The sequence below is a fragment of the Podarcis tiliguerta genome, assembly GCF_965153285.1.
Source record: "Podarcis tiliguerta genome assembly, chromosome: 14".
NCBI lineage: Eukaryota > Metazoa > Chordata > Lepidosauria > Squamata > Lacertidae > Podarcis > Podarcis tiliguerta.
The window spans coordinates 15,523,637-15,549,690 of NC_139547.1; the positions used below are offsets into that span (position 1 = coordinate 15,523,637).

Genomic DNA, 26,054 nt, shown 5'->3' on the forward strand with positions numbered 1-26,054 from the left:
CCTCTACTCTAGGCAGTTGAGATCTCCGGAGGAGCCCTCACAAATTATCTCCTAATACATTCTTGATTTTACCAACCAACCATTTTAATAAAGCTTCCAATCTGCTACTTGCGAATATTCTAGTAGGATCTGGGCTTGGTGGCAACGCACAACGCACTAACTCACAGAAAGCTTCGTATCTGAAGATGTCCCGTGGGAGTGCTCTAGTGGGGTAACGCTGAACTACAAAAGGTTGGTTGTAATTTTCTTTTGATCCTTGCTTGCGGGGGCCCTAAAGGCATGGGTACTGCTAGGTGGGCAGCCGTTAAAAAAAGGTTAAAAAACGGTAAAGGACCCCTGGACGGTTAAGTCCGGTCAAAGGTGACTATGGGGTTGCGGCGCTCAGTGGCGTAGCGTGGGTTGTCAGCACCCGGGGCAAGGCAAGTAATTTGCGCCCCCTAACCTGTGGATTTGCGCCCCCTAACCTGTGGATTTGCGCCCCCTAACCCCCAGATGTTGCGCCCGGTGCGGCCGGCCCCCCGCACCCCCCACTCTACGCCACTGGTGGCGCTCATCTCGCTTTCAGACCAAGGGAGACTGTGTTTATCCACAGACAGCTTTCCAGGTCATGTGGCCAGCAGGACTGAACAGCTTCTGGCGCAACGGAACACCGTGACGGAAACCAGAGCGCATGGAAACGCCACTAACCTTTCTGCAACAGGGGTACCTTTTCATCTACTTGCACTGGAGTCATAGCTGTCAACTTTCAGATTTGAAAATAAGGGACCAGCAGCCTCGAAAATAAGGGATCAGCAGCCTCACCCGTCCCGGGGACAGTCTACGGGATATCTAACAATCTGGGATAGCAGCGGGAAACGGCGCTGGAATAAGGGAATTTCCCATAAAAAAAGAGAAGGTTGGCAGCTATGACCTGGAGTGCTTTCGAACTGCTAGGTTGGCAGGAGCTGGTGACAGAGCAACTAAGCCACTACCAGCTGCGGGGGGTGGGGTGGGGTGAAGGAGAAGAGGAGGTCCTCACCTGGGTCGGCCAGCAGCACTTTGGCGCCGCTGCACTGGAAGCAATGCACCAAGGACCTGGCCCTGATGTTGCAGTTGAGGCAGGCCATGGCGCAGCCCAGCTTGGCGCAGCCCAGCCACAGCCAGACGTAGGCGGGCTGGTTGCCCAGGAAGAGCGCCACGGTATCGCCCTGCCGCAGCCCTGCGTGCTCCCTCAGCGCCCTCGCCACCTGGTTGCTCCGCCGCTCCACCTGCTCGTAGGTGTACACCTCGTCTCGGAAGAGCAGCATGGGCTTTTGGGGAGCCTGGCGCGCCCGCTGCCTGAACACCTCCAGCAGCGTCCGCGGAGGGACGCGCGAGGCGGCGCGGCGAGACCTTTGCGCCACGCGCACCAGCTGCAAGAAGAAGCCCAAATCCTGGAAGAGGTAAGGGCACGCCAGGTTCACCAGCAGAGGCAGCAGCAGCAGACCCGCCAGCGCCGTGTACAAGGCCGGGAACATGGTCTCGACGGCGCCTTGGGGAGACTCGACCCCCGGCGCCAGCTCGTCGCTCCTCTCTGCCCAGGCGCGCCGAGCGCACTGAGGCGCCTCGCCTGGTTACCGGCGCAAAAAGTGACCGGCTCCTGCCAAACGAGGGGCGGGTCCAGCCAGCCAGACGGGAGCGCGCGCTCACGCTCCCTTTCTCTCTCCAGATTTCCAGCCCGCCTGTCTCCTCCAGAAGCGGAGGTCAGGAGTCTCAAACTTCTATTTCTTTGGCGATCACGAGTAAGATTGCCTTCCATAAACAGGGTTTGGGGTTTGTTTTGTTTTATGTGTGCGCGCTGACCAACACACAGTCTTCGCAGTACGGCTCTATTCCAAAGGCGTGAGTATCGTTTTCCCAGTAGTGATGTATGGAAGTGAGAGCTGGACCATCAAAAGCGTCAATTCTTCGGCTGATCGCCGAAGAATTGACGCTTTTGAATTATGGTGCTGGAGGAGACTCTTGAGAGTCCCATGGACTGCAAGAAGATCAAACCTATCCATTCTGAAGGAAATCAGCCCTGAGTGCTCACTGGAAGGACAGATCCTGAAGCTGAGACTCCAATACTTTGGCCACCTCATGAGAAGACTCCCTGGAAAAGACCCTGATGTTGGGAAAGATGGAGGGCACAAGGAGAAGGGGACGACAGAGGACGAGATGGTTGGACAGTGTTCTCGAAGCTACCAGCATGAGTTTGACCAAACTGCAGGAGGCAGTGGAAGACAGGAGTGCCTGGCATGCTCTGGTCCATGGGGTCACGAAGAGTCGGGCACGACTAAACAACAACAGAGTATCATGACGACTGGTAGATATCTTATGTGCTGCAGCCTTCATCCACCTTCACAAGCGGTTTTAACATACCTCTTATTTTTTGTTTTTTGTTTTTAAGTTATTATTGGGTTTTATAAACAAGAATAATGTTATACAAAAAAGTACGGTATACTAAGTTTTCTCATGTCATTTGTATATCACATACTGCTTGTTACCATCTGCCTGTTCTGCTCTTGATTCCTTTTTTAAAAAATAAAATAAAATTGCAGGATACAAATATATTTTTTTCTAAAAAATATATTTTAACTGGATTTTACAAAACTGAAAATGAAACGAAGAGTAAGGCATGATAAGAAAAAGATGGCACCCTCACTCTTCCTGGTACAGAAATGGACCAGAAGTTGAATCCCCCCCCCACAGTACTGGCCATGGGACAGTGTCCTTTACCACATGGGGTGGGGGTGGGAATGTAGGCTCCTTATGAACATGCACAGATCTTCCCTGCTGCAGAAGCAGGAGTGCCAGAGGAGCAGCCCTGGTGTCCCCCAGCACCTGTGGGTGGTGGCCTCACTCTGCCTAATGGTAGGGCCGCCCCTGAGGGCTTGGTTGGTTCTGTCCTCAATGTATGTTAGACTATGTAAAGCAGGGGTTGGCAACCAAAGGCCCATGGGCCACAAGCGGCCCATGGGGGTCGTTTAACCGGCCCCCGAGCTGCCCCCAAACCGAGCCAAAGTTGTTGTTGACCTTGGGGTGTGTGTGTGAAGTTGTTGAGCTTTACTCATAAAGACTACTGAGTTCAATGGGAATTGCACCCAAGAACCTATGCATAGGATTGCAACCTAAAATCAGAACAAAGGGATTTGCAGAAGTGTTAATGGGATTAATGCTTCTTATGTCTGGTCTTCAGTTGATAAAATCAAAATCATCAAATCAAATCTTTGTTATGGTCATAGACCAGCATAAGGAAGGGGTGGGGTGGGTACAGTCATTTAAAATCTGAAAAACGATTTGAAAAACTAAAAGGTATTTAAAGTCTATAAAAATCTAAAGGAGGCAAGGAAAGTCTAAGCGAAGAGTCAGGAACATTAGATGGGAGTGGCAGAGCATAAGCGGTTAGTATATATAGCTGTCAGTCTACAGAGCACTCTGATATGTGGTCATAAAATCTAATTTGTGACACAGGTCATCGTCCAACAAATTTTGAGCGCTACCGTGCAGAATCTGGCAACCATGTACGGTATATTGTAGCATGGTTGGTATCTGAAAGCAGCAAGAAGGTATAGAATTGTCCTGTGCACCCTGGGTATGAGTATGCAGTAAGATGAAGCTAATACGAATGACTCTGTAATATAGGCACCGTGGAAGCACATGCTCTGTTGTTTATAAAATTGAAACTTTCAGCACAGGGATGTGCAATAGAGTGTCCAATCCTTGCAACAAAGGACAGTCCTGTAACAAGGTAGCATACCATAATTGCAGTAGGAAATGTACCAAAAATGGACACACTTGAGACAGCAGAGCAACCCTAAATATAGAAAGCCTGCGCATTTTATGCTCGTTCATGTTAAACTGATATTATTCCAAACTTAAAAGGTAAAGGTACGCCTGGCCATTAGGTCCAGTCATGACCGACTTTGGGGTTGCGGCGCTCATCTCGCTTTATTGGCCGAGGGAGCCGGCGTACAGCTTCCAGGTCATGTGGCCAGCATGACTAAGCCGCTTCTGGCAAACCAAAGAAGCGCATGGAAACGCCGTTTACCTTCCCACCAGAGCGGTACCTATTTATCTACTTGCACTTTGACGTGCTTTCAAACTGCTAGGTTGGCAGGAGCAGGGACTGAGCAATGGGAGCTCATCCTGTCGCGGGGATTCGAACCACCGACCTTCTGATCAGCAAGTCCTAGGCTCTGTGATTTAACCCACAGCGCCACCTGCGTCCCATTCCAAACTTAGGCAGAAAGAAAACAAGCCTTTAAAACAGATTGGATTGACATCACCCTTTTTACTGGCATATGTTCCCCTGAGTTGTCAGTTCATGTGACTGAGCAGAACTGAGTTAGAATCCAGTGTAAGTTTCCCTTGCCTCGTCGTGCTCCCAACCTGGAACACCCCTTCAGGGCTTGTGCAGGCAAAAGCTCAGTCTTGGCTCAGCCCTGGCTGAGCTGGGATGAGGCAGTTGCTACGGCATATTCTCCTGCTGAGCTGGGATGTGGAGTTTACACTGGTGCAGCCCGGCTGTGCCAGAAATAGACGGGCTATGCTGGAGTCCTGGTGGATTCCAACTCGCTAGATCTGGTAGATATTGGGTTTGGATTGCTCCCTTCGTTTGCCACTAGGGAGCGAACGTGGACTACAGTGCACCAGTTCTCTTTAGGCAACACTGTCATCGAACAACTCTACAAGCAGAAACCCTCATAGTAAATATTAGAACAACAACAAACCAAACAGAAATCTATTTCCTCTGTTTACTCAACACACACTTCATTATTGCCTCCCAGAGCAAAACTTTGGAAAAAGAAATCAGGAAGCAGTTAGAGGTTTTATTAATTGCTCACTGTTTTGAGATTGTTTTTATTTTTTATTAAGGGTTTCAAAAGAACTATTTTTTAAATACATTAACAGAAAAGCAAGCATAAGGCATAGGGCTAAGACAGTTGTTGATAACATTACTGTGCTATTTTTAAGACTTGCTTGATCCAGGGGTTAGAAAAATCTCTGCATACCCCCCAACCCAAACTCATAACAGTATGATTAAGCTGACAAGTAATAATATATTTTTATTACTTTGATTAAACATGCGAAATGCTTTGAGGCTTCTGATTTAGAATGGGAAGGTGGGGCTTTAAAAAAGTTGTTTTTATGAAAATACAAGCACATGCTTTGCAAAATAGCACAATGTCATAAACAAACTTTTTACAAATGTCTACATTGATAAAACGGCAACCCATTAAGTACCGTACTTCAGAAGGCACCCTAAGTTTAATGGAAAAGGGAATAAAACCTTGCCAGACTGCCGCTGGACTTCTTACCGCTCAGGGTTATGAGGAGTGTGTAGTGATTTTTTCCTACCGCTTGTTAAAGTTTGTGCCTAGGTATTCTCTGACCTCGACGTCTTACTTGTTCCTGCTCCATAATTGGCTCGGTTGTGGGGGTCCTTGCCATATTGTATGTCTTGGAGACCACAGAAGGCTAAAGACATTCACGTTATTTTTAACATGCATTGGATTTCAGGTGATTTATAGCCACCCAGAGCTCTTCCTAGAAGAAAGTGGCTTTGAATGCAGCATATCTGTTGCAGAAACTCTAGAGGCTGCTGCCGTTTCGATCTCTTTCCCCCTCCTCAACCTCACGATAGTATTTCTCTACTGTCATGTGAAACATACATGCCTGCCTCATGATTTGAACTTGGGCTTAGATTCCTGGCCTAGGGCCCACATTCTCCCTTTTTCGGAGGAGATTGCTACAGGGATGTGGCAGTCTTCAGACCAGGCCAGCAGTCATTCCCATTGGCTAATGGTACCCACAGTGTGGACAGGCTGCAAAAGGACTGAGAGTTAGAGAGAGATGGGGCTAAGACCTGCCATTAGGCTGTGAGTCAAACCTCAGTTGTGGCACGTAGTCCGTTCCGGAAGACCGTTCGACTTCCGAAACGTTCGACAACCGAGGTGCGGCTTCTGATTGGTTGCAAGAGCTTCTTGCACTCAAGCAGAAGCCATGTCAGGTGTTTGGGTTCCGAAAAACGTTCCAAAACTGGAGCATTTACTTCCGGGTTTTCAGCATTGGGGAGCCGAAACATACAATAACGGAGGTGTTTGGGAACAGAGGTTTGACCGTGCTAGGAATGGCACTGATTTGTCCTGTGGCCCCTTAGGCTTCTGCCTTCGGGAGAATATTGCCCCGACACTAGTGTTGAAATAAGATTCAGCTGCCAGACCTGATCAACTTATTAAAAAAATTACTAACATTTATTATCAATTAGTAATTGTAATTTTATTATAAATATATGAAACACAGCAAGTAATCATTGCTTTTTTATTATTGAAAATTAAGATTAACCATAATTCGATTTGATTCATTATACAGTCATACCTCGGGTTACAGATGCTTCAGGTTGCATTTTTGTGTGTTATGGACCGCCGAAACCTGGAAGTACCGGAACCGGTTACTTCCGGGTTTCGGCGGTCGCACATGCGCAGAAGTGCTAAATCGGGTTTGCGCATGTGCAGAAGCACCGAATCACAACCCATGTGTGCGCATAGAATCATAGAATCATTGAGTTGGAAGAGACCACAAGGGCCATCGAGTCCAACCCCCTGCCAAGCAGGAAACACCATCAGAGCACTCCTGACATATGGTTGTCAAGCCTCTGCTTAAAGACGTCCAAAGAAGGAGACTCCACCACACTCCTTGGCAGCAAATTCCACTGTCAAACAGCTCTTACTGTCAGGAAGTTCTTCCTAATGTTTAGGTGGAATCTTCTTTCTTGTAGTTTGGATCCATTGCTCCGTGTCCGCTTGTCTGGAGCAGCAGAAAACAACCTTTCTCCCTCCTCTATGTGACATCCTTTTATATATTTGAACATGGCTATCATATCACCCCTTAACCTCCTCTTCTCCAGGCTAAACATGCCCAGCTCCCTTAGCCGTTCCTCATAAGGCATCGTTTCCAGGCCTTTGACCATTTTGGTTGCCCTCCTCTGGACACGTTCCAGTTTGTCAGTGTCCTTCTTGAACTGTGGTGCCCAGAACCAGACACAGTACTCCAGGTGAGGTCTGACCAGAGCAGAATACAGTGGCGCAGACGCACCACTTCAGGTTGTGGACGCTGCGGGTTGCGAATGTGCATCCTGCACAGATCGCATTCGCAACCTGAGCATCCACTGTATTTCTATGTTGCTTTTCATTCAAATGAATCCAAAAGCAGTTTACAAATAAACAACAATAACAACAATTTTGTTATTTATACCCCGCCCATCTGGCTAGGTTTCCCCAGCCACTCTGAGCAGCTCACAGCATATATCAGAACATACTAAAACACCAAACATTAAAAATTTCCCAATACAAGGCTAACATGATAGAAAATAACAGAACATCACAAACACAGTGTAAATCATATAGAATGATTAACAAATCATCAGCGAAACAATTGCAGTCTGCAAAACACTGTTGCCGAAAGCAGATTTCCTTCAGAATGGATAGGTTGGATCTTCTTGCAGTCCATGGGACTCTCAAGAGTCTCCTCCAGCACCATAATTCAAAAGCATCAATTCTTCAGGAGGAGGGCAAATGTTGTCCCTATTTTCAAAAAGGGGAAAAGAGAGGACCCAAATAATTACCGCCCAGTCAGTCTGACATCAATACCAGGGAAGATTCTGGAGCAGATCATTAAGCAAACAATCTGTGAGCACCTAGAAAGGAATGCTGTGATCACCAATAGTCAGCATGGATTTCTGAAAAATAAGTCATGTCAGACTAACCTGATCTCATTTTTTGACAGAATTACAAGCCTGGTAGATGAAGGGAACGCAGTGGATGTAGTCTACCTTGATTTCAGCAAGGCATTTGACAAGGTGCCCCATGATATTCTTGTAAAGAAGCTGGTAAAATGCGGTCTTGACTATGCTACCACTCAGTGGATTTGTAACTGGCTGACTGACCGGACCCAAAGGGTGCTCATCAATGGTTCCTCTTCATCCTGGAGAAGAGTGACTAGTGGGGTGTCACAGGGTTCTGTCTTGGGCCCGGTCTTATTCAACATCTTTATCAACGACTTGGATGATGGACTCAAGGGCATCCTGATCAAATTTGCAGATGACACCAAACTGGGAGGGGTGGCTAACACCCCAGAGGACAGGATCACACTTCAAAACGACCTTGACAGGTTAGAGAACTGGGCCAAAACAAACAAGATGAATTTTAACAGGGAGAAATGTAAAGTATTGCACTTGGGCAAAAAAAATGAGAGGCACAAATACAAGATGGGTGACACCTGGCTTGAGAGCAGTACATGTGAAAAGGATCTAGGAGTCTTGGTTGACCACAAACTTGACATGAGCCAACAGTGTGACGCGGCAGCTAAAAAAGCCAATGCAATTCTGGGCTGCATCAACAGGAGTATAGCATCTAGATCAAGGGAAGTTATACTGCCACTGTATTCTGCTCTGGTCAGACCTCACCTGGAGTACTGTGTCCAGTTCTGGGCACCACAGTTCAAGAAGGACACTGACAAACTGGAACGTGTCCAGAGGAGGGCAACCAAAATGGTCAAAGGCCTGGAAACGATGCCTTATGAGGAACGGCTAAGGGAGCTGGGCATGTTTAGCCTGGAGAAGAGGAGGTTAAGGGGTGATATGATAGCCATGTTCAAATATATAAAAGGATGTCACATAGAGGAGGGAGAAAGGTTGTTTTCTGCTGCTCCAGAGAAGCGGACAAGGAGCAATGGATCCAAACTACAAGAAAGAAGATTCCACCTAAACATTAGGAAGAACTTCCTGACAGTAAGAGCTGTTCGACAGTGGAATTTGCTGCCAAGGAGTGTGGTGGAGTCTCCTTCTTTGGACGTCTTTAAGCAGAGGCTTGACAGCCATATGTCAGGAGTGCTCTGATGGTGTTTCCTGCTTGGCAGGGGGTTGGACTCGATGACCCTTGTGGTCTCTTCCAACTCTATGATTCTATGATTCTATGATTCAGTGAACAGCCTTCTTTATGGTCCAGCTCTCACTTCCATACATCACTACTGGGAAAACCATAGCTTTGACTATACGGACCTTTGTCAGCAAGGTGATGTCTGCAACAGTATAATGCTACCTTAAACAGTCATGGCTTCCACGGATGGGACATAATATTTAAAGAGCTAGCTTTGGCTACACATGTATGTATGTATGTATGTATGTACATGTATACATACGTACATACATGTCTGGGTCATCCAGAAGTACATGGCGCCTAACTGGATTTTTTTTTATTGCACTATATTTCGTATAAGTCATTAATGTCATACATATACCGTAACTCTGAGTAACGAACATAGCATGTTTTGAAGCCGCGAGAAGTAAGCTGCCTAGAAGCAGAATGCTGTATCTAAGCCTGATTTTGTTTATTTCCAAAAAGAGGAAATACTTTGCCAAAGAAGATAACGAAAAGGGAACTCACATCTGCATAAAATATGCACGCACCAATTCATATATGTATATTTTCAAATTTAGAAATTACTAGCATAATTTAGATAGGAGTGAAGTAGGTCCTGCCGTCGTAGCCGGGAAAATTATGACTAGGTGACCTGTGTCCCTGCTCATTCTGCTGCCCAGCTGCTGTTGACCTTTGATGGGCAACTTCAAAGCCGCTCCTGCTTTCCTTTCATAGGCTTCTTTATCTTTCAGCCAAAATTGTTGTGCAGGAGAATGCATAGGCAAGTTACTGGTTGCTTCGCGGCACAAGAGATGGGGCGATTTGCTGCCTGATGAGTTTCTACTAGCACAACTGTAGCGCTGGATCCCTCTGTTGCATAGCTGTCAACTTTTCCCTTTTCTTGCGAGGAATCCTATTCAGAATAAAGGAATTTCCCTTTAAAAAAGGGAAACATGCAGAAAACAGCGTTCTTAGAGAAATCAAAGACCGGAACTGAGGGAAGCTGGGAGGTGGGTTTGTGTGGGTTTTGTGGGGGGGGGGGAATGGGGGGGAATAAGGATGATATGTTTCTGGATAATATGTTTTGTTTTAATTTTGAATAAAAAAAGTTTATAAAAAAGAGAATTTTTTGGGGGGGGGGGGAAACGTTGACAGCTATGCTGTTGTGTAACGTTAAAACTCACCCGTCTGCTAGTGCAAGCAGCCCCAGGCAAGCAGACAGAGAGCGCAGGATACAGCCCAATAGCATCTTGCACCATGTACACAAGTCCCAATGCACATAGATGCAAGAACACCAAAGACCCTTTTATTTTTTCAGGGAATATTACACGTTGCCCATTAAATCCCGAGTGCACACACGATGCTATGCTGTTAGCAACCCATCTGCAATTCTCAGCTCGGGTTCATCGTGAATGAGATAAAAAAAATATTTGGTTTTTTTAAAATACTTTTTAAAAAACTACGTGGCAAACTGGAAAGGCTGAGCTGCCTGCAGCTGGCAGGCCCAGTGTCTTTCCTGCAAAGAGCGTGCATACAAAAAAAATGTGTGCTATTGCAAGTCTCCCCAGTTCTGCTTAGCATTTGTGACTTGAGAATATTGTTCTTACAATCTGGGCCACTGGAAACCGCAGCTGGCGGGCTTCTCTTCTACCCATGCTGTGAGCAGCAAGCTCTCGAAGGAATGTTGGTATGAATGAAATATATCCCAGAGAGCAGCTTCCCGAAACATCCGTGCCTTTCACTACTCAGCACTGTACTCCCTTTCAAAATAGCAGAGTGTAAGATGTCACGTATTAGAACCACTGACGGCATGGACTGGAGTGTATTGACACAGAAGGAAGTACGCCCCATTTGGAAGACAGGAACATAGCTCAGTAACAGAGCACAGGATTTGTACGTACCATATTTTTCGCTCTATAAGGCACACCAGACCACAAGACGCACCTGGTTTTTGGAGGAGGAAAACAAGAAAAAAAATATTCTGAATCTCAAAAGCCAGAACAGCAAGAGGGATCGCTGCGCAGTGAAAGCAGCAATCCCTCTTGCTGTTCTGGCTTCTGTGATAGCTGCACAGCCTGCATTCGCTCCATAAGACGCACACACATTTCCCCTTACTTTTCAGGAGGGAAAAATGAGTCTTATGGAGCAAAAAATCCCTGAGAGGACTTGGAAAAGCTGGAACCGCGAAGAACTGCTGTCACTCACTCTAGTCTAGGAGTAGTGAATGTGGCAGCTTCCAGATATTGTGAGTCGAGGACCCGCCACCCGCATGGGATTAAAATAAGACACAAAGACACATTGTTGTTGTTGTTTAGTCGTTTAGTCGTGTCCGACTCTTCGTGACCTGATTGACCAGAGCACGCCAGGCACTCCTGTTTTATAAAGACACATTATTTTAGGTTAATGGGCAAAATTGTTGTTGTTTAGTCGTTTAGTCGTGTCCGACTCTTCGTGACTCCATGGACCAGAGCACACCAGGCACTCCTGTCTTCCACTGCCTCCCGCAGTTGGGTCAAACTCATGCTGGTAGCTTCGAGAACACTGTCCAACCATCTCGTCCTCTGTCATTCCCTTCTCCTTGTGCCCTCCATCTTTCCCAACATCAGGGTCTTTTCCAGGGAGTCTTCTCTTCTCATGAGGTGGCCAAAGTATTGGAGCCTCAGCTTCAGGATCTGTCCTTCCAGTGAGCACTCAGGGCTGATTTCCTTAAGAAATGATAGGTTTGATTTCCTTGCAGTCCATGGGACTCTCAAGAGTCTCCTCCAGCACCAGAATTCAAAAGCATCAATTCTTCGGTGATCAGCCTTCTTTATGGTCCAGCTCTCACTTCCATATTGTCTGTCCATGGAGTTTTCTTGGCAGGGATACTGGAGTGGTTTGCCAGTTCCTGTTCCAGGTGGATCACGTTTGGTCAAAACTCTCCACTATGACCTGTCTGTCTTGGGTGGCCCTGCATGGCATAGCTCATAGCTTCTCGGAGTTATTCAAGCCCCTTCGCCACGGCAAGGCAGCCACAACTTTATTGGTTATAGCATGTGCGTGGTATTGGCTTAGGCATTGGATAAACAGTAATACATGACTCCACCCCGCTCAGCGGAGAGTCATTTCAGGGTTAACAACCAGTGGGAGGAGCTTGTTGATGCAAATCCAATTGGAAGCTTCCCCATGATGTCACCGGGGGTCGTGCCATGGCCCTAGCCACTAGCAGGGCATCGGGCAGGATCCACGATCGCCGGATTCCTTAAATGGAATACCCAAAAGAGGAGGGGTAGATGATGGCCATACCCAATCCTCCAACACGGTACATATATTCCAATGCCTAACTGCCAATACCAAAAAAGTTGTGACAAGGCAACCAACCGAAGTCTATAGCAAGGTCAATATGCAGAGGCAGCTGACCTAAAAGGGAGGGAGGGTGGGAGATCCATAGCGGTTAACTTTTCCCTTTTCTTGCGAGGAATTCTATTCGGAATAAGGGAATTTCCCTTTAAAAAAGGGAAACATTGACGGCTACGGGGAGATCCGATGCAAGCAGGAACCGACTGGGGTCAGAGCGCTGCCGTGTGGCTGTTTATATGCAGCGAAACCCTGCCCACCAGCTGGCCCTATTGGCCGGCTGAAAGGCTTGGCCGCGGCAGCAGAGGCAATCAGAAGCAGGCAGCCAAATATGCCTCCCTGCTGCTCCCGCTCACAACTCCTCCCCTATGAGAGGTGGAGAGGTCTTTTTTTTTCAATATAATTTTTATTCAGTTTACAAATAAAACAAATTGATACAATTCATACAATTTTTTAAAACCATTCTCACTTTTTGACTTCCCTCAACTTGGCTGGTACTCCTTCCCTTCTTAATTTCCCACACATTTCTAAAATCTCATCTAATTTGTAAATTAAATCTTGTTTCACTCCAATTTTAATCTTTCTTTTTTACAAAGCTTCATTAAAAGTTACAAGCGTTATTTGTTTTTCACTTAAATTATGCATATATTCTGAGAATTGTTCCCATTCTTTAGTAAATCTCTGATCTCGTCGATTTCGAATTCTTCCTGTCATTCTATCCAGTTCTGCAAAGTCCATCATCTTCATTCTCCATTCTTCCAGTGTTGGCAGTTCTTCTGGGAGGAGGAGAGGTCTTATTGGACTACAGCTCTGATGTGCTCAGCCAGCACAGCCAAGGCTGAGGGATGCTGTTAGTACAGAAACATCTGGAAGAGCCACAGATTCCCATCCCTGTCGCATGCTGAATCTTTTTCCTCCATTCGGTTTTCTGATGCAATGAATACAAATTTTATTTAGAGGTGGCAGGTTTTGAATAACTGGTGAAGGCTGGAGAACTCACCAACTACAATTTCTTTGCTTGGTTGACAGAGCTTGAAGTACAGGGGTCCAGAAGAGGCTCATCTCTCACTTATGGTCCTCTCAGCTACTATTTTTATAAGGATATATGGAGAACAAGGGGACCTGGGTGGCGCTGTGGTCTAAGCCACAGAGCCTAGGGCTTGCCGATAAGAAGGTTGGCGGTTTGGATCCCCTTGACGGGGTGAGCTCCCATTGCTCTGTTCCAGCTCCTGCCACCCTAGCAGTTTGAAAGAATGTCAAAGCGCAAGTAGATAAATAGGTACCGCTCCGGCAGGAAGGTAAACGGCGTTTCTGTGCGTTGCTCTGGTTCGCTAGAAGCAGCTTAGTCATGCTGGCCACATGACCCGGAAGCTGCCTGCAGACAAATGCTGGCTCCCTCGGCCAATAAAATGAGATGAGCGCCGCAACCCCAGAGTCATCTGCGACTGGACTTAACGGTCAAGGGTCCCTTTACCTTATATGGAACAAAATTTGGCTAAAGGTGGGAGGAGTCAGGGGTGGGGCTTGTGACTTTCATTGAAGTCCTCCAAGCTCCCCCTTCTTTAGATCCGTCACTATGAAAAATTATACTCTTCTAAGTTCTTCAAAGCGGATTCTTCTTCTGGGTGTTCTCAAAACATAGCTCAGATTAAATAACTGACAAAAGCTGGTGGTCAGTGGAGTGGAAGAAATTGAATTTTGAGCTCTATTGCTCAACAATTTCAGGGAAGGATATAAGTTAAACTGGTTCATCATCACACAGGTTAGGTATGTTGCACTGACAGCATTTATCCTAGCATTATAAAGTGTTCTGTGTGCTCAGTGATCTGTGGCTCACTTATGGGGCCATAAGGGAATCTGTAGCTGGGCAGATAACCTCAAGAGCCAACCTTTTGGTTGTTGTTCCAAATGTGAATTTTTCCCTTTCCAGAATATACTTCCCCTTGATTTCATTGGATGGCCTCAATTTGTAGTGTTGTGCGAGAATTTTACAATCCACTTTCTCCAGTCCATGCCATAATTTTATCAACTTTTAACATGTTCGCTCTTGCTTGCATCCCCCGACCCACTCTGATTTCTAGGATAAATGTCACAGGTACGCATTTGAAGTACATTTAACACATATGACTTCCTCCGAAGAATAATGGGAACTGTAGTTTATTAAGGGGGCTAGGAATTGTAGCTATGAGATGTAAACTACAGTTCCCAGAATGCTTTGGGGGAAGCCATGCGCTTTAAATGCATGGTGTCGATGTGACTTGGGGTTCACATGATTCTTTAGAACAGACATTAGTTTATAGGCTAATCTTTTCCTGCTGGAATTATTGGGGGCAGGCACTTAATGTTATCTATGAACTCTACCCTAGCTCCCCTCTGAGTACATTGGTACCTTGGTTCTCAAACGCCTTGGTACTCAAACAACTTGGAACCCAAACACTGCAAACCTGGAAGTAAGTGTTCTGGTTTGTAAACTTTTTTTGGAAGCTGAATGTGCTCCATTTTTAGTGTTACGCCTCCGATTGGAGTGCCACACTTCCGTTTTGAGTGTTATGCTGAGGTCTGTCTGTTTTTGCTATTTATTTCGCATTTTTGTTTTTTGCGGCTCTTTTCTTTTGTTTTTGTGACTGTGTGGAACCCGGTTCAGCTACTGATTGATTGATTGTGTGACTGCAGTACGTTGTTTATTGCTTTCATTTTATGGATCGATGGTCTGGTTAGATAGCAAAATTCATGTTAAACTGCTGTTTTAGGAGTTGTTTTCAAAAGTCTGGAACGGATTAATCCATTTTGCATTACTTTCTATAGGAAAGCCCACCTTGGTTTTGGAACGCTTTGGTTTTGGAACGGACTTCCGAAACGGATTAAGTTTGAGAACCAAAGTACCACTGTGTTAAAGGTAAAGGTACCCCTGCCCATACGGGCCAGTCTTGACAGACTCTAGGGTTGTGCGCCCATCTCACTCAAGAGGCCGGGGGCCAGCGCTGTCCGGAGACACTTCCAGGTCACGTGGCCAGCGTGACAAAGCTGCTCTGGGGAGCCAGAGCTGCACACGGAAACGCTGTTTACCTTCCCGCTAGTAAGTGGTCCCTATTTATCTACTTGCACTTAAGAGTGCTTTCGAACTGCTAGGTTGGCAGGCGCTGGGACCGAACAACAGGAGCGCACCCCGCCGCGGGGATTCGAACCGCCGACCTTTCGATCGGCAAGCCCTAGGTGCTGAGGCTTTTACCCACAGTGCCACCCGCGTCCCATCTGTGTTAGGAACCTTCTAAAACAGGAGCTATGGCTATGGAGGTCATCTCCTAGCTGCAGGTGGGCAGGATCCTCTTATTCCACCTGTAATCCAGGCACTGCTGACTGCCTGGCAGGTGGTCCATTTGTGAAAACTGATGTTCAATTTGTCTACTTTCCAACCTCCTGGCAAGAAGGCTGGTAATACAGGTGAGTTGCAGGAGCTAAGCAAACAGGCATTTTTCATTCAGGTGGCCAATTTTATTTTATTTTTTTTAAATCTAAGGTTGGCCTGAAATGAACCGAGACTGAGAGATAACAGCTGGCCAACGGCCACCAAGAGAGTTAATGGCCAAGCTTATGTCTTGGAAAGAGGATTTGTATTATTGGAAATGAGGACTCAATACTTGGCATGGGGATTTTTACAGTTCCTGCAGCAGCTGCAAAAAAGGAAAAGGAAAAACAACAACGAGGATTGATTCTTTTACGTGTGAGTAAATTGCAGCCGGTCAAGTCTAAATTTAAATAGTGAGAGATAAAATACTGATTATCTGTTTTATTCTAAAAAAGAAAATACAGTGGCAACCTGGTTGTCAAACAAAATCCGTTCCGGAAGACCATTTGACTTCCAAAACATTCGACAAGCATGGTGCAAAGGGTGGTCAGCAAAGTCAATGGAGAAGATTGAAAAAAAGAAATGGAGTGGAAGACTTTCGACTTCCAAGGTGTGTTCAAAAACGGAAGCATTTACTTCAGGGTTTTCGGCGTTCGGGTTCCGAAACGTTCAATTTCTGAGAAGCTAAAAAACCGAGGTACCACTCTATTGTTGTTGTTGTTTAGTCGTGTCCAACTCTTCGTGACCTCATGGACCAGAGCACGCCAGGCACTCCTGTCTTCCACTGCCTCCCGCGGTTTGGTCAAACTCATGCTGGTAGCTTCGAGAACACTGTCCAACTATCTTGTCCTCTGTCGTTCCCTTCTCCTTGTGCCCTCCATCTTTCCCAACATCAGGGTCTTTTCCAGGGAGTCTTCTCTTCTCATGAGGTGGCCAAAGTATTAGAGCCTCAGCTTCAGGACCTGTCCTTCCAGTGAGCACTCAGGGCTGATTTCCTTAAAAATGGATAGGTTTGATCTTCTTGCAGTCCATGGGACTCTCAAGAGTCTCCTCCAGCACCATAATTCAAAAGCATAAATTCTTCGGCGATCAGCCTTCTTTATGGTCCAGCTCTCACTTCCATACATCACTACTGGGAAAACCATAGCTTTAACTATACAGACCTTTATAGCCGCAGCCAATTGGCCCATAACAATTTTCTGTACCACCAGCTCTTAAAATTTTGCTTATTTTTCTGCTATGTCTATATCTTTATGCACATTTTCATCCGATGTATGCATTTTTGTACCCATTGTTGACTGGAGAAACAGAGAAGTGCAAATTTGAAAAGAAAATTGTGTATCCCTTCATGTATTGGTTAAACACATATGAATTAGGTGGTTCCCATTAAGATGCAAACCAAACTGAGTTTATCCCTTGTCCTAGCCGTATGCTCAGGACAGTTGCACTAGAGGACAGAATTGCTTGAATTTAAATGTGTTATTTAGCACCGTGATTCTGCTGGCCCTGCAAACCTGTTTGCCCCTTGCCATGACTTGCAAAGTCAGAATAAATGATGAAAATTATATAGATCTTTTTGAAATGAAGTAATGCAGTAAAATATAAACTATATGATGACAAGTAAGCAAGTCCATGCTTCATATGACTTGCAGAGTTCAACTTTTCTTGGTGCAAATTCACACAGCCCCTAGACATATGCAGAGTCAGAGTTTTCCTAATCAGTCAAGTTGCTTAGAGGTGAACCAAAGTTTCAAAAACAGCTGATCAGTCAAGTTGCTTAGAGGTGAACCAAAGTTTCAAAACCAGCAGATGGCATAGAGGGGGACCTTTAGAGTTAACCTTGAGCCAATAATTAATTACCTAAGTTGGGGCTATCTGAGTTGAATGACCTAGAATTTTTAGGAATCTTAATGGTCCAAATCCTTTATTTAAAATTTCTTTTCAACTGATGCCAGTTTCAGTAATAAAAGATAGAGGATTCTCTCAACTGAATTCCATTAACCCAGTCTTAGCAGATGTCTGAGTGCACCATTGAATTGGGGCAATAATATTCCACTGGGGGGGGGGATTAATTTAGACTTGACTTAAATATGCATTTCTGTACAAGGCATCAATATCACAAGTGTGTTTTCACCCATGGAGGCTCTTGCTTTAATTGGGTATGTAAAATAAACATAAACCCTGTGGTGGACAGAACACTCATTTATTTTACTAACGCCTCTTCTTTCTTTCCTGGAGGCAGAGCAATCAGAGGGACAGTGGGATGCAATGAATAGGGTGGGCGAGAACTTGGGAGACCTGGCTGGAATTCCTTCTGAGCCATGAAGATTGAGAGGTGAACTTCAGCCAGTCACTCTTTCTCTCTTAGAAGAAGAGTTTGGATTTTATATCCCGCTTTATCACTGCCCTAAGGAGTCTCAAAGCGGCTAACATTCTCCTTTCCCTTCCTCCCCCACAACAAACACTCTGTGAGGTGAGTGGGGCTGAGAGACTTCAGAGAAGTGTGACTGGCCCAAGGTCACCCAGCAGCTGCATGTGGAGGAGCGGGGAAGCGAACCCAGTTCACCAGATTACGAGTCTACCGCTCTTAACCACTACACCACACTGGCTCTCCAGTGTGCTCAAGGGAGGTCCCACATAGAGTGCATTGCAGTAATCCAGTTTTTAAGTCAGCCATGCCTGAGCTACTGAGGGCAAACTTTCCTGGTCCGAGAACAGTCATAGCTGTTATACCAGCCGCAGTTGATAAAGAAGCACTTTTCGACATTGAGGCTACTTGGAACTCCAGCTGGGTTCAGAAGCACCCACAGACTATATACAGTGGTACCTCGGGTTACATATGCTTCAGGTTACATACACTTCAGGTTACAGACTCTGCTAACCCAGAAATAGTACCTTGGGTTAAGAACTTTGCTTCTGGATGAGAACAGAAATCGTGCTCCGGCAGCATGGCAGCAGTGGGAGGCCCCATTAGCTAAAGTGGTGCTTTAGGTTAAACCGTTTCAGGTTAAGAACAGACCTCCGGAATGAATTAGGTACTTAACCCGAGGTACCACTGTACAGTTGTACCTTGTTTGTCAAATGCCTTTGTACTCATCTGTTTGGGTGTTCCAATTTATGAACGAATGTCCGACGCGGCTCCCGCGGCTTCCGATTGAGTGTAGGAAGCCCCTGCAGCCAATCAGAAGCCATGCCTTGGTTTTCGAACATTTTTGGAAGTCGAACGGACTTCCGGAATTGATTTCGTTTGACAGCCAAGGTACGACTGTACAAGTTCACAAAGGAGCACTGCTGTCTACTGTACGTACTGTTAAGAGCCAGATTCCAGCTGCATGCCACCCTTATTCAATGTTAAAGTTCACTCATTGTGCAAAAATGCACAGTAAACATTCCAAAGGTTCATGGCAGATCAAGAGGAAAGCAGTTTTCCCGGGTGGGGGCAATGTTTAAACTTTGGGAACTATCTGATCTGCAAAAGGTTATCAAGCGGTCCTGAATCATCATTTCAGGGATGGCTGTAGATTAGGGGTGGGCAAGTTTGTCATTTTTTGTTTCTCCCCATTTCTCATTTTTTCCAATCTTAAGTCCTGTTTTCCCACATTTGCACAACAATTTGCGATTTTCAAAAAGTCCTCCTGAAAATTCATCCACATAATTGTGTGAAATTTCCCCCCAATAGACACATTTTTGTATGCAATTTCTCCTGATGTACACATTTTTGAAAACCGAAGTCCTCTAATATAATGCAATTTGGTGTTGTTTTTTTCATGAATATATGCATTTTTATGCACGCTTCCCCCCCCCAATATATGCATTTTTGCACACGTAAGGGGTGTGCCTACAGTCACAGAACCGTTCTCAATCCAGGCGTATCCTGCCATCAATATGGAAAGGAAAACCCCACACTCACTCTCCAATAGGAACCATGCTCTAAACATGCAAGAATCAGGAACAGCCAGAGCAGTACTCATTTCCTTAGAAGAGGGGTGCTTAGCCAGAAGGCTACCAAGACAACCTCCCCCTTCTGCAGTTTCCAGCAACTGGTAATCAGAATCGTTGCTGCCACCAGCCATGGAGTTTTCTAACTGCAAGGAACCTATTAGCAAGCAATCTATGCCCACATCCACACCATGCATTTAAAGTGCTATGATCCCACTTGAAACAGTTATGGCTTCCCCCAAAGAACTGTGGGAGCCAGTGGCATAGCATAGGTCGCCAGGGCCCGGGGCAAGGTGCAAAAGGGGTAAGGGGCTATGGCTCACCTGTAGCACGCCCACAGGAAGCTCCACCAGTCTGGCCTAGGAGCCAAGGCACTGTGAGAGGAAATATGACAGCCATCTTCAAATATCAAAAAGATTGTGACATGGAAGATGGAGCAAGCTTGTTTTCTCTTGCTCCAGAGGGTAGGATTCAGAACAATGGATTCAAGTTACAGGAAATGTAACTAAGCATCAGGAAGAACTTTCTGACACTAGTTGAAGAGAGATTCCAACAGGTACAACAATATACAGTGGTACCTTGGTTCTCAAACGCCTTGGTATTCAAACAACTTGGAACCCAAACACTGCAAACCCGGAAGTAAGTGTTCCGGTTTGTGAATTTTTTGGGAAGCTGAATGTGCTCCATTTTTAGTGTTACGCCCCAATTTGAGTACTACACTTCCGATTTGAGTGCCACACTTCTGTTTAACACACTTCAGTGTTATGCTGAGGTCTGTCTGTTTTTGCTATTTATTTTGCGTTTTTGTTTTTGCGGCTTTTTTTTGTTTTTGTGACTGTGTGGAACCCAGTTCAGCTATTGATTGATTGTGCGACTGCAGTACATTGTTTATTGCTTTCATTTTATGGATCAATGGTCTCATTAGATAGTAAAATCCATGTTAAACTGCTGTTTTAGGGGTTGTTTTTAAATTGGAACAGATTAATCCATTTTGCATTACTTTCTATGGGAAAGCACACCTTGGTTTTGGAACACTTTGGAACGGACTTCTGGAACGGATTAAGTTTGAGAATCAAGGTACCACTTTAATTCTGTATTTGGCTTCCTGTGTGATAAATACAATATCAACATAAAATCTACTTAAGAGGTACATAAGGCCTGCAAGAATTTGGAAAAATTGAAGCTATTGATGCTGAAGGTCTATGTTGTAAACTTATAGCAATAGCTCAAAGACTTCCAAAGTCTACGCTTCACAAGGAATACTTCTCTTCATACTTCAGCAAAAACTAATGGATAATGTGCCTAATGTTCCTGTTGCTCAGTCTAAGGATTCTTCTGACACTTCCAGTGTTGGTGGCAAGTGGGGAACGCAGTTTCTCAAAGCTCAAGCTTATAAAAACTTACGCTCAGCAACGTTGCAAAAGGGACCAGTTGGCTTGGCAAGTATATCAGTTGAACATACTCAAATATCAGCACTTTGACCTGAAGAAATTGCTGACAAAATTTGAATATTTGAAAAGGAGAAGGTTTTGATGTCCTTGAATTTGAAACTTTTAAGAGACTTGAATTTTAACATCACAATGGACAAGAATATTCAAAAAGTGATTTGTGTGCTAAAACATTTTCATTTGTATTTGAGAAAGATCATCAAATATTGCTGTATTTCACATTCTTGCAATTTAAAATAAATGTAGCAATTTCAAGCTTTTTGCTTGTCTTTTTTTCTCTTCAAGTATGTCGCTTTTCAAAAGGGAAGTTAGCATTTTTCGGAGGGTGAGGAGGGGTGGGTGCAAGGAGCCTTGCCTAGGACCAGTGGCGTAGCGTGGGTTGTCAGCACCCGGGGCAAGGCAAGTAATTTGCCCCCCCCCCCGCTGCACTGCCCCTCCCCCAGATAGTCCCTCGCTCTCTCTCCGCACCGCACCGCACGCCTGGCACCCTCCCCTCCACAGTGGGCGGCGACCCGGCGGCTCGGATCGGATTCGCACAGCCAGCACTGCAGTGTGAGAGAGTGAGTGAGCCAGGTAGGGGCAGAGAGCTGCGAGCGCGAGCGCGCCCTCCCCAGATGTTGCGCCCGGTGCGGCCGGCCTCCCCTGCACCCCCCACGCTACGCCACTGCCTAGGACACAAAATAGCAACCAATCCTTCTTCACAGAAAACTTTGGGAACTGTAGTTCTGGGAGGAGAATAGTGGTCCCCTAACAACTCTCAGCTATCTTAACCAAACAACAGTTCCCAAAATTCTTTGGGGGAAGCCATGACCGTTTAAACTGGTGTGATAAATGTACAGTCATACCTCATGTTGCGTCTTTTCGGATTGCAAACGTGGCGAACCCAGAACTTCCAGTGTGGTGTAGTGGAGAGTGAGGAGAGTCAGTGTGGAGAGCCAGTGTTGTGTAGTGGTTAAGAGCGATAGACTCATAATCTGGGGAACCGGGTTCGCGTCTCCGCTCCTCCACATGCAGCTGCTGGGTGACCTTGGGCCAGTCACACTTCTCTGAAGCCTCTCAGCCCCACTCACCTCACAGAGTGTTTGTTGTGGGGGAGGAAGGGAAAGGAGAATGTTAGCCGCTTTGAGACTCCTGAAGGGGAGTGAAGGGCGGGATATCAAATCCAAACTCTTCTGTACATTTATCACACCAGTGTATAATTCCGGGTTTCACCGCACGCTTTGTGCATGTGCAGAAACATTCTACTTGCTTCGCACATGCGCAGAAGCACTATATCACGCTCCGTGCTTTTGCAGAAGTGCCACTCTAGTTGCGGGCTTTTTGGGGTGCAAACGGTACCCCGAAACAGATTGTGTCCACAACTAGAGGTACCACTGTATAGTGCAGATGCAGCCTAGGTCAACGTTGGCTTCTGTTATTGGTACCACAGCACTTTATTGTGTGAATGTGACCTATGAATGTTTACTCAGAACTAAGTACCATGATAAAAGGACGAGGGTGGCGCTGTGGGTTAAACCACAGAGCCTAGGACTTACCGATCAGAAGGTCGGTGGTTCAAATCCCATTGCTCAGTCCCTGCTCCTGCCAACCTAGCAGTTTGAAAGCACGTCAAAGTGCAAGTAGATAAATAGGTACCGCTCTGGCGGGAAGGTAAACAGCGTTTCTGTGCGCTGCTCTGGTTGGCCAGAAGTGGCTTTGTCTTGCTGGCCACATGACCCGGAAGCTGTACGCGAGCTCCCTCGGCCAGTAAAGTGAGATGAGCGCCGCAACCCCAGAGTCGGTCACGACTGGACCTAATGGTCAGGGGTCCCTTTACCTTTTAAAGTGCCATGACAGGCTTTATCCAATGCTAACCCTATTTAGAGCAGACCCACTGAAATTAACAAAGCTAAGGCTACCATGTCTCTTAACTCCAACTGGTCTAGTTTTTGCAGGGCTAGCACTGGCTACACATCCTATTAAAGGGGCTTATATTCCCGGGCACAGGCCAGCAGGCTCCCTCATCCATTTTTAAGTGGGGAAACATTCCAGAGAATTGCATCCTCCATGTGGAGTTTGAGTGGGGGGGGGGGGTGCTCTACCACTTCCTTTTGCTGCACGGTGCAACAGATCCAGCCACGGAAAACAAGAGATCTCCCCGTACCCCACACCCCCGTGGCTTTCTTAGAAAAGAGTGAGGGGCGGGTCTGAATGGTCGTCTTTAACCCTCTTCCCCATTCATCCCTGCCAGAGAGGCGCCCCTGGAGGCTATAAAAGGCAACGGAGGCGCCTTGGCCGGACGCCGCTTGCTAATTTGGGGCTCTCGCCCACCGCCTCCCTCCGCCCCATCGCTTTGGGCCAGCCAATCGCGAGGCGGCAGCTGCTATAAAGGGTCGCGGCAGCCCCACTGCCTCTCGCTTTTCGCTGTTTAGGTTAGGCGTGCTGTGTGTTCCCCGGAGGGGACGAGAGAGGGATCATTCCTGTCGCCAGAGCCGCGGAGAGAGAGGGATGCTGCGCGTCCGGTGCTTGCGAGGAGGGAGCCGGGGAGCCGAAGCCGTGCATTACATCGGGTCCAGGGTAGGTGCGGAGACCCCGGTGCGCGCGATCTTAAACCCAGAATGACCTGGGCGCTCGGATGGCTCGCTCTGGGCAAGGGGAGGAAAGAACAATTCTCCAAGGATCGAGGCCGTGCGCCCTATTTATGTGGGTGCAACTTTAAGAAAAGTATATTTTAAAATATTTTTTTTCTTTAAAAACAACCCCGTCTCACTTTGCGCCATGAAAACATGCTAGAATTTGGAATGGAAAGGTTTCTCTCCTTTGGGACGGTTTTTAAAAATTAACATTCGACTGCTTTCTAGGCAAGGCAAGCCCCCTAAACAGTATTTTAAATCAGAACTTAATTTGGGACATGATTGCGGGGAAGTGAATCTGTGCATGTGCAGAGTGCGTGTCCCTTGCCGCTGGACGCTGCTTGCTCATCAGAGCAGGACTTACGGAGTAAGAGCGTGACTTCGCTGAGGCTTGGAGACGCTCTTGTCTTCTCCTTTTCGGAAAGGGGCCGGGCTAAGGTTAACAGCTTCTCTTAATTCTTCTTTCTAGGGGCTGGAAGGAGTGTGCGTGTCTTGAGAGAAAAGTGGAATCTGGCAAAAAGTCAGGATTGGATGTTTGGAATTTCCAACGCAAGCACATTCTTGCTTTTGAAATTTGCATTGGAGAGCTACCCTTGCTGAATATGAATTTTTAAGACCATATATTTAACTTTCGGGTTTAAAAGCCTTAAAAAAACCCAAGGCAATGCTTCCATTTTTATAGAACTATTTCCATAACTCAACTACTCCAACATTCCATAATTTGGGTGTGTGTGTGAATGGTTTAAATTAAAATATTGCTTACAAGTTTGGGAAGCAAATCCAAATTCACTTGAAACTCTTCCCCTCCCCCGTCCCATTGTCCAAATTGCTTCCAGCTATTAATTTACTCATCTCTGGCCCTTTGTAGGGTATAAAATATATATCTTTTTTAACCTGATGCTTATGTGTGCATAAAAGAAAAAACAGCTTGTGAAGATTGCCTAATTTCTTCTTCTTGAGCTGATGATCACATTGCACTAACCTTAACCAAGCCAGTCTCTGCTCGCACTGCAATCCTTGCAATAATCATAATTGCAAGAGTCGGAGCTTCATATTCTGTGGAGTTGTGTATATGTCCGGATTGCATATGCAGGGCAGGTGAGAGAGACAGATGTGAGAGAGGCAGGTGAGAGAGGCAGGTGTGTTTTAAAGCGGCTGATTGGGCATGGGGTTCGGTACCAGCTGAACAGCATCATGTATGCTACTTTTACAAAATAACGCATACCTTTTGTGTGCATATATGTACCATTTCACAATGTCAGGGACTGTAAGCTTTAAAAATGGTCAAAGTGGTGGAAGGGGGTGGTCCTCATACAGGCTTAGTTATATGCTTCCTGGCTGCGTCTGAGGAATTAATACTTTTTGTGGTTGGATAGATGGATGGATGATTCCAGTATGAAAGTGTGACCATGTGCTGTATCCAAATACACAAATTTGTGGCAAGAGCATTCCCATTCCCATGCCTGCAGGAGGTGAGAGGGGAAAATGTGTACAGTGGTACCTCGGGTTAAGTACTTAATTCGTTCCGGAGGTCCGTTCTTAACCTGAAACTGTGCTTAACCTGAAGCACCACTTTAGCTAATGGGGCCTCCTGCTGCCGCCATGCCTCTGGAGCCCGATTTCTGTTCTTATCCTGAAGCAAAGTTCTTAACCTGAAGCACTATTTCTGGGTTAGTGGAGTGTGTAACCTGAAGCGTATGTAACCTGAGGTACCACTGTACTGATAAATTGGGGAGAAAACTTACCTTTCTCTGGATTGCTAGGTTTCTCACACAATTACTGCAAACAAGCATCTTGCATATCCTAAACCAAAGCAACATAATCCCGGTATTATCAACCCAGCAGCGGACGCTGGGGTCTTAAACTTCAGCGGCAAAATTCAGTGCCCCCCCCATTCTACATCATAGTTGCGGCACCCCCCAAGTCCCCATGCCTCGTGCAATCGAACTGCTCGCGCTCCCCTAAATCCGTGTCTGATCAACCCCTTTCCATACCGCTTCCTCGTGGCAAAACCTGCATTGCTAAACAGTAATTTGCTAATGAAGTGCGTGTGTTGTTGGACCCTAGCAGTGATGGTGGGGTCTGTCTTGATTGAAATATGGAGGAGGGAGGATTAAAATATCGAATGGAGCTGTGAAATTGTGGGTGTGACCAGTGGCGTAGCATGGGTTGTCAGCACCCGGGGCAAGTCAAGTAATTTGCGCTCCCTAACCCGGGGCAAGGCAAGTAATTTGCACCCCCCCCTCTGCACTGTCCCTCCCCCAGATAGTCCCTCGCTCTCTCTCCGCACCGCACCGCACCGCATGCCTGGCACCCTCCCCTCCACACTGGGCGGCAACCCGGCGGCTCGGATAGGATTCGCACAGCCAGCACTGCAGTGAGAGAGAGTGAGTGAGCCAGGTAGGGGCAGAGAGCTCTGAGTGCGAGCGCCCCCCCCCAGATGTTGTGCCCGGTG

At 46.3% G+C, this 26,054-nt stretch overlaps 2 protein-coding genes across 4 annotated transcripts in view; one reads left to right on the forward strand and one right to left on the reverse strand.

Moving 5' to 3' along the window:
- SLC27A2 (solute carrier family 27 member 2) overlaps nt 1–1,627 on the reverse strand; it is a 60,761-nt gene extending 59,134 nt beyond the window's left edge. For 2 of the 3 annotated variants that reach the window (XM_083412028.1, XM_083412027.1), the window contains exon 1: nt 1,019–1,571. In XM_083412028.1, coding sequence (XP_083268154.1) covers nt 1,019–1,496 — 478 coding nt within the window. In that variant the 5' untranslated portion in view covers nt 1,497–1,571. Of the gene's footprint in view, nt 1–1,018 lie in introns of all 3 variants that reach the window. The other variant, XM_083412026.1, reaches the window with a different exon arrangement.
- A 21,758-nt stretch (nt 1,628–23,385) lies between these two features.
- GATM (glycine amidinotransferase) overlaps nt 23,386–26,054 on the forward strand; it is a 32,760-nt gene continuing 30,091 nt past the window's right edge. Inside the window, exon 1 of the mRNA XM_083412189.1 lies at nt 23,386–23,543. Within this exon, the coding sequence (XP_083268315.1) occupies nt 23,475–23,543 (69 nt within the window). The 5' untranslated portion in view covers nt 23,386–23,474. The remainder of the gene's footprint in view (nt 23,544–26,054) is intronic.